The sequence below is a fragment of the Centropristis striata genome, chromosome 14 (assembly GCF_030273125.1).
Source record: "Centropristis striata isolate RG_2023a ecotype Rhode Island chromosome 14, C.striata_1.0, whole genome shotgun sequence".
Lineage (NCBI taxonomy): Eukaryota > Metazoa > Chordata > Actinopteri > Perciformes > Serranidae > Centropristis > Centropristis striata.
In genome coordinates this window covers 20443819-20459021 of record NC_081530.1, presented here as the reverse complement: position 1 = coordinate 20459021, position 15203 = coordinate 20443819, and the positions used below count along the sequence as shown (strand labels likewise).

The 15203-nt window shown below is 39.0% G+C and overlaps 1 protein-coding gene across 1 annotated transcript in view; it reads right to left on the bottom strand.

Annotated features, from left to right (window-relative positions):
- Positions 1 to 509: 509 nt before the first annotated feature.
- sdc2 (syndecan 2) overlaps positions 510 to 15203 on the bottom strand; it is a 55423-nt gene continuing 40729 nt past the window's right edge. The window contains exons 2-5 of the mRNA XM_059349514.1: positions 11956 to 12070; positions 11054 to 11226; positions 8025 to 8154; positions 510 to 2986 (exon numbers count right to left, since the gene is read on the bottom strand). Coding sequence (XP_059205497.1) covers positions 2823 to 2986; positions 8025 to 8154; positions 11054 to 11226; positions 11956 to 12070 — 582 coding nt within the window. The 3' untranslated portion in view covers positions 510 to 2822. The remainder of the gene's footprint in view (positions 2987 to 8024; positions 8155 to 11053; positions 11227 to 11955; positions 12071 to 15203) is intronic.

Here is a 15203-nt window from a genome sequence, read left to right as displayed (position 1 = left end):
TGACTCAGATCCGATTTTTTTTATGACAGTCTGAACAGCACACATCAGATTTTTTCAAATCAGATCCAGGTCACTTTCATATGTGGTCCTATATTGGATACATATCTGATGTTTTTCAAATCGACCTCAGTCTAAACAGCCATGTCGCATTTAATCCGACTTTTACGCCACTCTAGCTCCCTGCAAATTTACTGCTTAAATGACCACTTTTACTCCTTCCGGCCAACTCCGCTCCTGGCGTGTATCACCCACTCTCTCTCTCTCTCTCGCTTGTCCACTCACTCCACAGATGCACACACACATAAACTTGCCCTGCGTCTTAAAGGAGACACGCCATTCTTATATAGATCACATTTAAAAAATAATGTATAAAGCCAAATGAAAAAATCTGATCTGAGCAAAAAATCCGAATTGAGCATCAACGCCTCCAGTGTGAACGCCATAGTGACACAATCAACTTCCACGGAGGAAAGAAAAAGTGTTTAAGTAAAAAGGCACACGCAGTTGGGTATTAGGCCACAATGTTTATTCAGTAGTGTTGTTTCAACTTATAGGTACAATACTGTCAGCTTTTGTAAGACTAAAAAAAAGTTACCATTACAGTCATCCATGCTCACAGAATGCCAGTCAAGTCGTTTACACCCCTCCTGTGTGTACACACCCGCCACATGCTCACCTTGAGCAAGTACATTTCCAAATGGTAGGCACTTTGAAGGTTTAAAACATTTGTGAATATACATTTATATATATTTATATATCTTTTCATATACTAATAAGCAATTGGACTCAAAGGTCAGGTCTCTAATAGAGAGAAGAAAAAAACTAAAAAAAAAAAAAAGAGTGAAGAAAAAGAGGATGAGGAAACGACATGATGTGGCCATGGTGGAGGGGGTGGGTGCGAGTAGAAATACTGTGAGTCTTTGGGTTTTTCAGTATAGTTCAGTACCTTTAGGAGCTAGAACAACAGAGATTGGGGGGAGGGGGTAGGGGATGGTAGGGGAACAAATGGATCATAGACAGACTGAAAGAAGAGAAGACGACGACGAGGGATGGCGATGGAGAGTGATGAGCTGCTTTATGTGGGTGGTTGTTAGGGGGTTTACATGATGTGACGGCATCGACTGAATCTACTTCACATTACTGTACAGCTGAAAAAGGCAACTTCACAAACCTGCCCAACAAAACACGTCTCTTCTGAGCAAGTTCATGTAACATAAAAAAAAAGAAAGAAAAAAAAGTCATGTGACCGTAACCTATGTTTTTATTTAATGCAGCTACGTGGCTGTTTCTGCATCATTTTGTGGCCTTTTATCTGGTTAAACTCAGGTTTTAAACCTGGCAAACAACCTCATCTCTCAACAGAAGCTCTTTTGAAATGCCTGCACTGACCACTAAAAAAACATGAGTAGCCCTCAATGTGTCTCGTCAAAGCTTATTCAGACATAACACTGGAGTCTTAGATTTTCTGTGCAGCCTTATTTATCAATCCCTCTGAGAGGTTTCTAGAGAGAGGTGGGGGTCTGGTGTTGTTTGCTGCAGAAGTATGTGCCCTGCATGTGGGGATTGGGCCCTGTGTGTTTGTGTCCGAGCAGTAGCAGGCCTCCTGTGAGCCGAAAGCATCAACACTGGGACAGGGACAATAACTCCTGGCTACACGGGTGGCTCCATGTAGCTGGAAAAGAGAGTGAGAGTGGGAAGGGGGTGACAACTCAACTGGCCAAGCTCCAATCTAATTAAAAAGGAGGTGGGAGTGAGGGAGGTGAGGGTAAACAGACAAAGGGGGAGGAGATGTCAGGGTGAAAGGGTGCTAGCAAAGTTTGGGTGCAGTCACTAAACTCATCGAGGAGGAGGGAGGACGTGGCTATGGGCCCACGAAGAAGAAACTTCACCCCAAAACACTCCACATACACTCAAAGCTGCACGACAGCAGTGGGAAGCAAAAGCAGTGAATGTGCAATGTGAAAGAGAAATGCTTTTAAATAGAAAAGAAGTTCAGCGAGACATAAAAACAGAAGCGAGTTTTCGTGATTTTTCTCGAGCCCTGACACGCTTATTTTTTTTTTTTTTTATCTTTTAAAGACCTGTTCCTGGTATGTAAATAAAAGAAAAGAAAAAAAGGCTACACTGAGAAGAGAACAAACAAATAAACAAGACATAATGAAACGCTCACGTTTGACTAAAAAACTGATGTGAGAGCAAATAATAAACATTGTAACCTGAAGGGAGAACATTTACATTGACTGTTAACAGCGTTAATATGAAGACCAAAGAGCTTCATCAAAACTACAAAGGCATTTTTTTTTTAACATCAGAGAAAAGATAAATTAATGTAATACACCTTTTAGAGAGATCAACAACAGACATGCTAGGACAAAATAAAAAGAAAAAAATGAAAGTAGGATTGATACAGAATAATTATATTCAATTATTTCCACTTTTAATTTTTTTTTCTTTACAAATAACATACTGCTACAGTTAAAAGTAGTCAGCGACTAGAAACAGCTCCTGCGATTAGTTTCCTCGCCTTTTACAGATCCTGTTTTTATTTTTTCAGCCTTTTCAAATAATACACAAAATGTTTAAATACACTGAGATTTGCCATAAAATGAGAAATGCTTGGTTTTCATTTAAAAAACAAAAAAAAGAAGAAAAGAAAAGGTCTTAATTACAATACTCTATGCAAAAGCTTTCCTTTATGCTATTTTTCCTTAATCAACTTGAAAATGTTTTGTTGTTGTTTGAACAGGGTTGCTGTTTTTCGTGGACTGTGCTTTTCGACAGTCGCTCGCGATTTCTGCTGATCTGACGACGGGGTGAGGGTTTTATGCATAAAACTCCTTGGTGGGGGCCTTCTGATAGGCTGCGCCGGAGGGTTTCCTCTCTCCCAGGTCATAGCTGCCCTCATCCTTCTTCCTCATGCGGTAGACCAGGAGGAGGATGAGGAAGATGGCGAACAGGAAGCCGATCACGCCACCTGCAATAACAGCTGAGAGACAAAGACAGAAAGAGAGAATTATTCAAATGAATGTGTCCTAAAGAAGGGGTGTCAAATTATCGTGTTATTTGCGATTAATTAATTACGGTCATATTTAGCGCGTTATGTTTTTTAATCGCGTTAATCTAATTTTTAATCTCTAACTTTACTGTTTCTGTATGCAAGTTGCCTTTTTATACAATCTGTTCTTGTGCTCGCGGTGGAAAACAATGGTCAATCACACTCTAAAGTGGACATTGACTGGCTGTCACTGTGTTTGGGATGGTTTAGAATAAGCTGATAGGCTCTCATTGTAGTTGAGAGGGCAAGGTGAGGAGCGGTGAGTAGCGGAGAGGAGACGTGAAAATGGAGGAGCATGTGAGAGTTGTTGGTCCAATGAATGAAACATTTACATTTCACAAACGCCCCGACAGCACCATTGATAAATGTAAAGTGAAATGCTTTGTAAGAAGGAGTTTGCTTACCACCGAAGCAGCTCAAGTTTAGCCTACCACATCAACGCAAAGCACTCAGTCATGAGTGAAGCCACAGCTAACGTTAGCAGCGAAAACATTTAACGAGCCATAGCAAAGCTCTTCGCCAAGCTTAACTCGAGTAGAACACCCCGCGTATAAGCAAGTCTGCGACCGACAGGTTGACGAATGTTTTTGCCCGATAAACATCATGGAAGACGAGGGGTTAACCAATGTGTTGCACACTGCGTCCAATGACCCATCATACAAGCCACTGTGCAGGACTACAATGAGTAAGGAATGTAAATGGCTAGGACTGGTCTGTTAGAAACTATTTATTACTTAATGAAGCCACTTTTTTTGTTATTTATGAATCTTTTGATCTGCCACAATAATGTAATGAGTTTAAATGGAAATACCTCAAGTTGACTGCTTTTCTCAGCAACTTTTTAGGTGAGATTAAAAAAAAAATTAATTAGATCAATTAATTACAAATCATAATTGATTAATCTCTATTTTTTTAATGTGTTGACAGCACTATCCTAAAGAAAGAGCTGCCTCCTTACAGTCTGAAATTACCTGTGTCTTGCAAAAATCCATTACGACAGCTTATTTTAGCAACTGTGTCAGCTAATGTTGCAAAACAAAATTCAATATAAATGCAATTCCCCTGCAGATTATCAAACCGAGGGTGTAAATGTGTTGAAACCAAGTGGTGACAGTCTCAGCTGAAGTTGAAATCTATGCAGTTACTTCATGTCAATTGGAAAACCCTCAATTTTCCCTCATGAGAAACAAAGTCAATCATTTTCTGTGGTTCATTTCACTTCTCCTAATATGTGTGTCCAGTTGGTAAGTTTAAAAGTTTAGCGGATATTAAGACTCGGATCTTTTGATTTGCACACAGAGCGCGTGGCCGATTCGACAGGGTCCCTATTCCAATCAGCGGCTGCCGACTGGGGCTTAAGAAGAAGAAGCTGATGGCATTGGTTTCATTGCTTAACAGTCAAGCAAATAAATCCAATGGGGACAAACAAACAACAGCCAGTCCAGCGTGGCTTGAACTTAATCCCACTTGTGCTCCTGAACTGGCTGATCTCAGACTACAAGACTGAAATATTGACAAAGACAACAAAAGGTTTCTGAGAAGCTCTTCTGGTTGGATGATTGTAAAATAAAGTTTATAAAGTGTAAGAAGTTATATTCTTGTCTGACAAGAAACAGAAATTAGAAATAACATACACTACTCACTTATAACCTTTCTCTATTAATGCTAAATTACTGCTGAGTTTTTCTAACAATGACTAGTAAACTGATCTTCATGAGTTAAAATTATTTGTGAAGCGTCCTTTTAATTTGTCATTCTGAAACATTAGCGTCAAGCATTATAGCTTTGGTTTAATTTGTCATTTTCTAGGTGAATCTTTGAGATTTCACATTCTTTCTCATCAGTCAAGTCACCATCTGTTTGCAAATTAACTTGAGTGATTTCACAGTATAATGTGATGATGAGTCTTTTAAACCGCCTGTCACACATGCACTGCAACCCTGAACCTGGAGGAGCTGTCTGTGAGGAAACAAGTGTCCAAATCGGTTGGCTCGGACGTTAAACGGACTCTGCCCGGCCAGCTCCCTGGTGCAAAGTCTGTGTAATGTCTGACTGGGCCCATGTGTGACTGGAGCAGGTCACTGTCCAGAGAATTTGATGTTGATGACGCTTCTATCCTGCGAGTGACACTAAATCAGAATAATATCTATCTCTACAGCACTAATAGCTTATGGCTGCACCTATTATCATTCTGTTATAGGACAGAAAATGTTCTTTAATTAATCACAATTGTCTTGGGAGGATAAAGCAATGGTGCCACTGCAAATAGATTTAAGAGGTAGTGGAAAGGGAGGAAAATAGCGTGTGAGAGACATGACCAGTGGTAGGCTTATAGCAAGAGTCTATATTCAGTAGTCGTGTTTCCATCAATGTATTTATCTGCATTTGAAGATTTGCATGAGAAAAGCTTGATGGAAACACCCAAATTTGATGGAACTTTCAAAAAATGCGCATAAAAGTTTTTACGCTCACTTGAGGTGGTTTGTGTCTTTTTCGAAAAATAGTTAATCTGCTAAATGGGAGATAGAAACACTTTTTCAAATTAAGTTTTGACGTAACTGATCAGCCGTTTCCGCTCTGACATGAAAGAACTATGAGTTGCCCAAATTAATCTAATTCCTGAAGACTTCTCTCCATTTTCTTTCGTTGGTGGCCAAAGTTGTCTGATTAGCAACCTTTTTTTTGTTGTTGTTTTTTCTCACTCGCACAATCTCTTCTTCTTCTCCTGTTTACTGACTGATTAGCCTACAGCAACGCATTACACTGCCATCTTCTGACCAAAGTATGTCCATGCAGCTTTGTTTATTAACCAGTTGATGGAAACGTCCCCAATTCACATTTTCTTTAATGCAACATTTCAAAGCTTTGCGTCAAAATTTGCTTCGACTTTAATGGAAACACGGCTGGTGAGTCAACCTCGAAGAATACACCCAACACCCAAAGGTAAAGGAGGGAGAATTACTTAGAGATGCCAACAAAAACGTCTAACTGGAGAGACAATGAGATTTGAAAACTTCTGTCGGGAAGAGCTGGTGCAGAAATTGTCAGGCAATTCAAGAAACGGCAAGAGACTTGGTTGTCTATGACCAGAATATTGCTCAATAAACAATAAGAAAACAGCTTTAGTTTGGTAAATTAGGGTGTTTGTAGGAAGAGATTGACGGGGCAGCACTGATGTCACACAGAAGCAGAGAGTTGTGATTTGTTATAAGTAACACATCTGCAGGACAACAGACGAGCAACTGATACAACTTTGAGTTGTTCCATTACAATCGTGCAAGGCTGAGCTGTTTGATTTGTTGTTTTGGACTCTTGTAACAATTTGTTCTGCTTGCGATGGTTATTTGACAAAGCCTGACGAAGGTCTCTGTTCACTCCTAGCAAATTGAATTTAACACAGCAATGTTTTGATCCTTCATTGCAGTGTGACAATCTTTTTCTTTTCTTTCAACACCTCCAGAAGCTTTTTGGATGTGCGTTCCCTACACTCTTTATCTAAACCAACAGTCGAAAACTGGTGAAACATCATGAAAAAAATGAATAAAATCCACCCAGGTTGTATTGAAGCTTTGACCTCCAATGCTCTGAACTCGCCTCATGGGATTATTTCACAGCATCTGACCCCAATCCTGTCTATATGAGGTTCTTTACAGCTTCCTAATGTGTTTAGGGTCTCTCTTGGTGCTACAATCTGCCCTCTGCTTCACTTTAGGTCTCTGCATGTTGACTTGCTCCGTGGCCCCATGGGTAAAGATCCTGGCACATAAACAGCTGCTGAGCTCCAAGAAGCACTTACGCAATGCAGAGCGAATAAATGAAAATTAGATTATGGGCAATTACTTTTATAGAAGTCATATGGGAGATGAAGAGTAATGGTTATAATCTAGAAGAAGGGTAAAGAGAACGAAGTAGAGACGAGAGATGAGAGGTGATCCGGGTCTATTATATTTATATATATTTATATATTTGTTCAGGTCTTATTCAAAGACTTTTTTTCTGGCAATACTCTTTTTTTTCTTATCACAGTCCTAGAAAAATATGCAAAAAGATGAAATGATATTATCAATAGAAGAGAGATGTGAGCCGAGTCCTCGTCTTACTGATGTTGTCCTAATTTGTCCTTGTTGATGTTGTTTCTGCATATTGCCAACACCAGATGGATATCACAACAAAGTAAAAGTGAGGTGCCAATCAGTGTTTGCCTCAGACACGTAGGGAGAGAGAGAAGGCATCAGAGAGCACAGTGATTTTTGAGTCAGATAATTTGCTTTCCACCCTCTTTCATGTATTCAAAGTGACACACATACACTTGAAACACCCACAATGCTGTGAACTCTACAAGGTCCCACAGAGGGACACAGATGGAGTTTATTAAAAATAATTATTTTGAGAAGTGGATTAGGTGGGCTGGTACATTAGGGAAAATATTTCCTGGATTGTTCAAGAGATCGCTGTTTACCAGAAATATTCTGACATGTTGTATCGTATATGAATTTGAGAGACATAAAAAGCCAAATTAAATAAAAAAATAAAAGATGCATGAAATAATTTATTGGTGGAGCTTCAAACTGAAAGACTGCTTTCATTATGAGCTGAAATATTAAAGGAATAGTTGTTGAGCAAGATCATACTTTACAAGAGGTAACTCAAAGTTCAGTTAAAATTAGATTAAATTGGACTAGTTAACATCCATATTTCACAATTTTGAACTTTAAAATTAAGTTCACAGTCCACAGATATTTTCCATGACTGGTCAGATTCTTCAACTCGAGACATTTCTAAAATTTGTTGCCGATGTGGCTGATGTTCCGACTGCGTTTTCTGAATTCCCAACTGCATTGTTGTCCAAGTCTGTTCTTCATCAAATTGTATTTCCCTCACTCAGTGTTCAGTAAATTACAATTCCTGTATAGTATGCCTTTAAGTAATTCCCAAAAGAAGAGATGAAGTAGGTTATTACGACACATACCTGCCAACACCTCTGTCCTCTGGAAAAGGTTTTCAGTGCGGACCTCAACGGCCTCCTGGGGCGAGCCGGGGGCACTAGTCGTACTAGTCATCTGGTTCCTCTGCATGTCCTCTGTAACTGGCACTGGTGCCTGGATGAAGAGAAGAGAAACAGGGGGGTTATTAGAAAGATTAAGGTTGCTTTATTGACAGTGGACGTTCACATTGTGTTTTAGTTATTGCATGATCATAAACTCCAAACTGCTCTTAATGTTTAAGAAATAGCTTGATATTGTAGGAATATGCTTAGTGGCTTTAATGCCAAGGGTTCGATGACAAGATACCACTGTGAGTTTAAGGGGAAATTACAGCCAGTAGAACAGTTTAGTTTAGCTTAGCATAATGAGTGCAATCGCTAGCCTGGTTCTGACCAAGGGTAACAAAATCTGTCATCTCTTAAACTCACTTATTAACACGTTATATCTCAGATGTTCAATTTGTACAAAAACAGACGATTAAAAATAACAATATTGTAGGTTTATTAGGGGTTAAATAAATTGTTGTTTGTATCTTTCTTGTTGTGGGACTGACATTAATTGTTGAGCTTTAGAGGCGCCCGTAGGTGGATTTTGTTCCCTTTTGACAGAGCCAAGCAAACTAAACAGTTTCCATTTCCTGAATTTATGCTAAGCTAGGCTAACTGGCTACTGGCTCTGGTTTAATATTAAACATACAAACATGTGATGAGATTTAACTTTTGCCAAGAAATCAAAAAAGTGTATTCCCCAAAAATGTTTATTTATTCCTTTTAATTAAAGAGTAATTGGTCCAGATAGCTGGAGGTCTAGTGAAAGGAGGAGAATGGGGATCAAAATGGAACCTGGCCAGTGGAACCTATAGAGGATGGCCGGGAAGAGAAATGGAGCAAATCCAGATTGCCCAAAAAGATTAGAAAAAAAAGTAGGTGATGAGAACAGAGACTGTGGAGGTTTTTCTGGGAGTTTAGGAAAAGAAGCTATCTGGAATGGATCTGGGCCCATGCATCTCATGCTTTTTTCCAATAACATGAGTGAAGTGTACAAAGGACTGAAATGGAACTGGGCCAGTGCATTTGGCTAAGGGAGTAGTGACAGAGGCAAGAGGGGAAAAAATGGAAGTGGGCCAGGTAGGCTTGGCTTAGGGGGTTGAGACCTTAACGACTAATCCCAAACAGATGTAGTATCCAGTACAGTACTGTAAGAGTGCATCCCACAGAAGTGAGATCCAGGATGGTTCCAGAATATGTGATTATGTCCGAGAGAGATGTAATCCTCCATAATTTGCAATGGAGCGAAAACATTGAGAATTGACGTGAGCACTTGATCTTTATCCTGAAAGCAACCTCACTGCTGCTGGTATTACAGGGGATTTGGTGACATAGTGGGTCAGATGAAGACACACTGAGGTACTGTGTCCCCTTTCTGTTGAGTCTGGATGGTTAGGCATGAGCCACCATGATTAAAAATGACTTTAAGTTATATATGTTGTCTTCCCAAAGCTTATGGCTGGAGTTGAAAATGTTTCTAGATGTGATGACGTAATATTTAGATATACTTTGTAGTTAAATATACTTTAAAATGGTAATTGTCGACTTTTAAGCTGCTCAGAGTACCATGTTGTAGTAGTATCACATCAGTCGTCAAATACAGACTTTCTACTTTAAGTAGAAGTAGTATTTAGTTCAACATCTTGGAAAATATGCTTCTTTACTTTCTTGTTTCTAGAGTTAGAGGATGAGTGATACAACTCTCATTTCTTGATGCTAAATATGAAACTGCAGCCAAAAGATGTTTATCATAACTTAACACAAAGACTGAAAGCTTTTATGATAAGCTAAGCTGACTGTCTCCTGGCTCCAGCTTGACATGTAACACACTAATGTGAGAGTGGTGCCGATCTTTTCGTCTGACTCTCAGTAAGAAAGTGATTCAGTGTAGTTTCTATAATGTCCAACTATTGCTTTTATTTAAAGCAGTCAAAACTCTCTGCCATCTCTTCTCACTTTTGTCCAAATCTTCAGCAATCTGATGAATCAAGCTGGTTAAAAACACCAAACAAGATTTTCTTTGGTATGATATCTATGTCATTATAGGTTATAGGGCATTTCTAGAGTCTGAGTGATAGATTGAACGATATTGGCTCATTTCAGAGGTATTGTATGGATGTACAGTACTGTGCAAACGTTTTAGGCAGGTGTGAAAAATGCTGTAAAATAAGAATGCTTTCAAAAATAGAAATGTGTATAGTTTTTTTAATAAATTGACAAAATGCAAAGTGGATGAACAGAAGAAAATCTAAATCAAATTAATATTTGGTGTGACCACCCTTTGCCTTCAAACCAGCATAAATTCTTCCAGGCACTTTTTCACACCTGCTTAAGACTTTTGCACAGCACTATATATTTTTTGAAACACTGTCATCATTATGTAGTTTACTTTTCAACTGTTAAAATACATTCCCAGTACACAGCTGAGAAATAACAATTTTTGGAATGTTGTGTTAAATGTTTTATAAAACTCAAATTAAGAAATCTTGTAGGTTGTTAGCCATAGTTTAACAACTGCATGCAATGACAATGACGTCTAATTCCCTTTGCACAATTTATTATAACTCCCTGTCTGACAACAAAAAAACAGTTGGATTAACACACTGATTCAAAGTAAGATGGTTAGCGAGCTAAGACCTGCTTCAAAATAGGTAAACATTGACTTCCTGGGTGTCCTAAACATGGAGGAGAGCAGAATGGAGAATAGTTAACACTATTTTTTATTAATAAAAAATCGATTTAAGTTTGATTATGTCTCGAACTCTCAAATTGCCGTGCTCGATGACCATTTTATAAAAGCAATACCTAATTTCAGTCTGTGCAAGTCCTCAAGTGCACAAGTTGCAATTATATCACAGCTAAGGTGTTGTATAGCATCTGATAACATATTATCAGATTTTTTTTATCAGAACTCCACATTGGAATCAGACTCAAATCTTCAGTATTAGTCAGTCTGTGCTCCTTACCTCTGTTCTGAATGGTTTCCTGGGTGTGCTGTCTCTGGCATTTTCTCTGACTGTGGCTGTCTCCACCCTGGGGGTGAAATCTTTGGTGGAGTCCTGGGTGGGTTCTGCTGCATTGGGCTCGATATAAACCATAGTGACAGTCACTGTTTCCTCCGCCACTTCTTCACCTCCACCTGGGGATAAGAGAGGGTGACGGGTAAACAATGTCTCTCCATTTAAAGGGCACACTTTAATGAAAGTAAAATGCAGAATATGTCGAGGATAAGTGCAAACAGGTCAGATGTGAGCATTCATGTTATCAATATTTCATGCCTTCAGACATATAGTTTGTCTTACTTAACTTCATGCACCGTGGATTTAATTTTAATGCATTATTTACAGTTTGAATCTCCTATAGAATAGAGAATGGCGGAGCAGAGTAATAGGGCGTATATACAGTATTGGAAGGGCGATTGATCACAGTCCTGTCTCCTTTTACCCAGCACGACCTTCCCTCACTGCAGTTATACAACTCTCTCAGAGAGAAGAGTTACTTTTGACCAATGAATGAGGGCTATAAAGGTGCTTAAAGCAAGTAGAGCAGAGGAGCTAATAAAAAAGACATGTAAAATTTGCACACTTGCTCACGGCAGTCTGGGTGACAAGGCAATCTCAATTCAAATCGAGTGAGAGAAAGAGAGGCGTCGAAGGAAAGAATAGACAAAGAGAAGAAGAGAAAGGAGAGAGATAAAGAGAGAGGAAGTGCAACTTCAGTCTGCAGGTGAAAGATGGGAAAACTTGCACAAAACTTACCTGCAGCAGACTTGAAAATTAATGTCATCACGCCTCTGGGTAATTGCCTGCTGAGCTTGCAAGCGTGTGTGACTTCAGCTAAGACTGCGTGTGTATGTATGTGCTCTTACCTGAGCCAGACCCTGAGTTAAAGTCATCATCATCTTCAGGGTAGTAACCTCCTGAGCCTGTGTCATCCAGGTACAAGTCATCAGCCTGAGAGGAAGTCTTGGCTGCGTCTGCTATCTGAAAAACAACACGATAACAAGGCTTTGAGGACATGTGTCTCTTTTATCACATCTCTATTTATAGAAGTCCGTGCGAAAGTTATAATTCTGCAGCACATCACATCAGCAAACTAGAGACTTTGACTATTCCCACACAGCACAGCGCATCTAATATCTAATATATAAATTACAAACTCTAGTGGCTACGTTTTTATTTGGACTTTTAAATCATTAATCACAAGCTCTTTGCTTTGAGAGCAGCACTTCACTTGGTGATTATTTCTTTAATTGGCAAACATTAAATCCTCTAGGGGAGCAATCCAGAGCTCATATCATTAGTACATTTCAAATAGCACAAATCTTTGCTAAATTTGCCCTTCTGAAACCTTGGAGACCGCTCTGTGCAGTCAATATAGCCTAAATTACCATGTGTCTCTTGTATCTGCTGTAAAATAAGAATTAGTGCACATTGTAGGCATAAATGTTCAGCTGAGTGTCTGCCAAAGATAATATAAACAGATCACTCTGTACATCTGAGCTGCAAGAGCTTCAGTTCAAACAAGACTAAGACAGCCTGCACTTTGTATTTAAGCATCCTAACATGCACACAATTACAGTGCTACCATGCTAATGTTTACCCTGCTATGTTCACTTGTTAGTTTAGCATGTTAGCGTGCTAATGTTTGCTAATAAGTAATGAATTAAAGTACAGCTGATTATGATGCAAGTAAATTTTGCAGGTATTTGGTTAGTGTTAGAGTTCGTTTTAACTATTTATTTAAGACAATAATGAAAGAGTGAGCATGTACATGGACCGTCTCTGTTCAGAAATCACAGGCTGCTAACCAGTTAGCTGTAACCCCCTCCTGTTAATTTTATTAATCTCTAACATTAGAAACAAGTGATTTGACCTGATGATGGTCAAAGATAACAGATAAAGGAATCCTTGATCTCTATAAACAGATATCTGCATATAAATGGAGAATCTGTATGTAACAGGACAAGATTTTTATATTAAAGAAATGTTTTGGTTTTGGTTTTTAGTCACGTTTGAGCTAGCTTTGGTTGCATGCTGGTGCACCAGCTGAAATGCAATCTTGGAACCCATCAACTATCAGCTAACTACAATTTAGCTTTTATAAATGTTTATGCATCCATATATTCAGAGAAAAAAATTCAGACCTAGATATCATCTTTCAACTTCAACTCCACTGTTGCGTCTAAAGTTTTTAATCAGACTATGAACTAGGGCTTGATGATATAATGATACATCTTAAATCAACATAAGGTTGGTTATCATATATCTTTCCCAATGTCATAAAACATTGTCCTATTATAAATAATGACCGATTCACAGCAGAGGAAGTCTGTTATTCAGATATTCAGCTATCCACTGGGTATACTGGAACCATAGAAACACAGGGTCTTGTCCCCAGAGGCTAAATTGTTGTCAGACTGATAGCCGATGGGTGTCAAGATTGAGGAATCACCACAGTTATAAGAATACATCTTCAAGTAGGCATGTATGTCTGTACAAAATCTAATGGCAATCTGTTCAATAGTTGTTGAGATATTTTACCGAAAAGCACCAATCTGGACCTGCTGGTGGTGCACAAGGAAAAAGTCAGTTGTTGTCAAAAGTCAGCAGGATTTATCTTCTGGGGAATATGAATAACTTTTTGAAATTTTGTGCCAATGCATCCAATAGTAGTTGAGGTATTTCAGTGTGGACCAAAGCTGTGAGCAGGCTGACAGATCAACACTGCCACCCTCAGAGCCCTCAGCTGCTTCATTAGCTAAAAACGCATCACTAATTTATGACTCAAATTAAGCACAGGTGACCGTCCAATCACAGCGTGTAGCCCCTCCCACGGCATCGTTGTCCAGACAACAAGCCTGAGTGGTGGGAATGTTTGTGTTCCGGCTTAATGGAGTGATTGGCTGAAAGGAGCACAGTTTAACAGTGCCTGTTTGTTTAGAAAGCACCTCCTCATGTGGTGTGGGAGCTGAGATTTTTAATGAGAAATAAGATTTTTTTTAAAAACATGCCATTTTCTCTCTAACTGGTTTGCAGAACCAGGTGTGAGTTGTATATGACAGCTATTAGACTAGTGTGTGTATGGTACATGTAGCTATCTATATGTTGTGTTGAGTGTGTGTGACTGGAATAGCTATAAATGCAGCCATGGCAACATCTATTCACCAATCTGTGGTCCGCTGTACTGCCGCTTCTATACTGATAGTCCTGCTTTAGAAGTAAGAAAAGAAAGACCTCACAATATATCACTCCTCTGTGTGTGTGTGTGTGTGTGTGTGTGTGTGTGTGTGTGTGTGTGTGTGTGGCACCCATTAAGCCGGTTGCTACAGCTCGAGGTCTGCTGTGAGGATGTTGTGCTGATAAACTCGGTGCTGAATGAAGTAAGATTGGAGGAAATAATCAATTGGCTTGACAGGAAATGTGTTTTTCCTGTTAACAACAAAGAATAGGCATGCTGTGTGAAAGCTAAGAAAATTGCCAATGAGAAATTAAGAAAAATTATGTTTTGGATGAAGGGAAAAAGCAAGAAAGGCTGTTTTTTTTAAACATCAAAAATCTGTAAATTAAGGTTTCAATATTACTGTTTCCCCTGGCTGCAATTTAAAAAGTATAAAAAGGTAAAAAAAAATCTTCCCATCACAATTTCTCAGATCAAGTAGCATCTTAACATGCTTATTTTGTCTGATCAGCAGTGTAACACACTAATATACTTGATTTATAAAGACATAAAAGCAGCAAATCCTCATCTTTGAGAAGCTGGAACAAGCAACTTTTTGGGGGCAATCTTTCTTGATAAATGACTTCAATAATGAATTGATAACACGAGTTGTGGCAGATTAGTTTTCTGTTCAATCACTCGATGAAGCAACAAATCATTTTTGCACTGAGAGCAAAAGCAGAGAACAGAGGAAAAAGCCTTTTTTTCCCAGTTAACGTCCCTCAGCATTTGCAATTACACTCTGTATTCTAATGTGAGTGTGTTCAGTAATGCTTTTAAGTCATTGTATGTGTGCATGTGTGTGTTTGTGTGGCGTAATGAAAGAGAGGCCGGGCCACTCTCCATAACAAAGAGGCAGGGAGTACACACAGCTAACAACAGTGTGAAAGAGCAAAA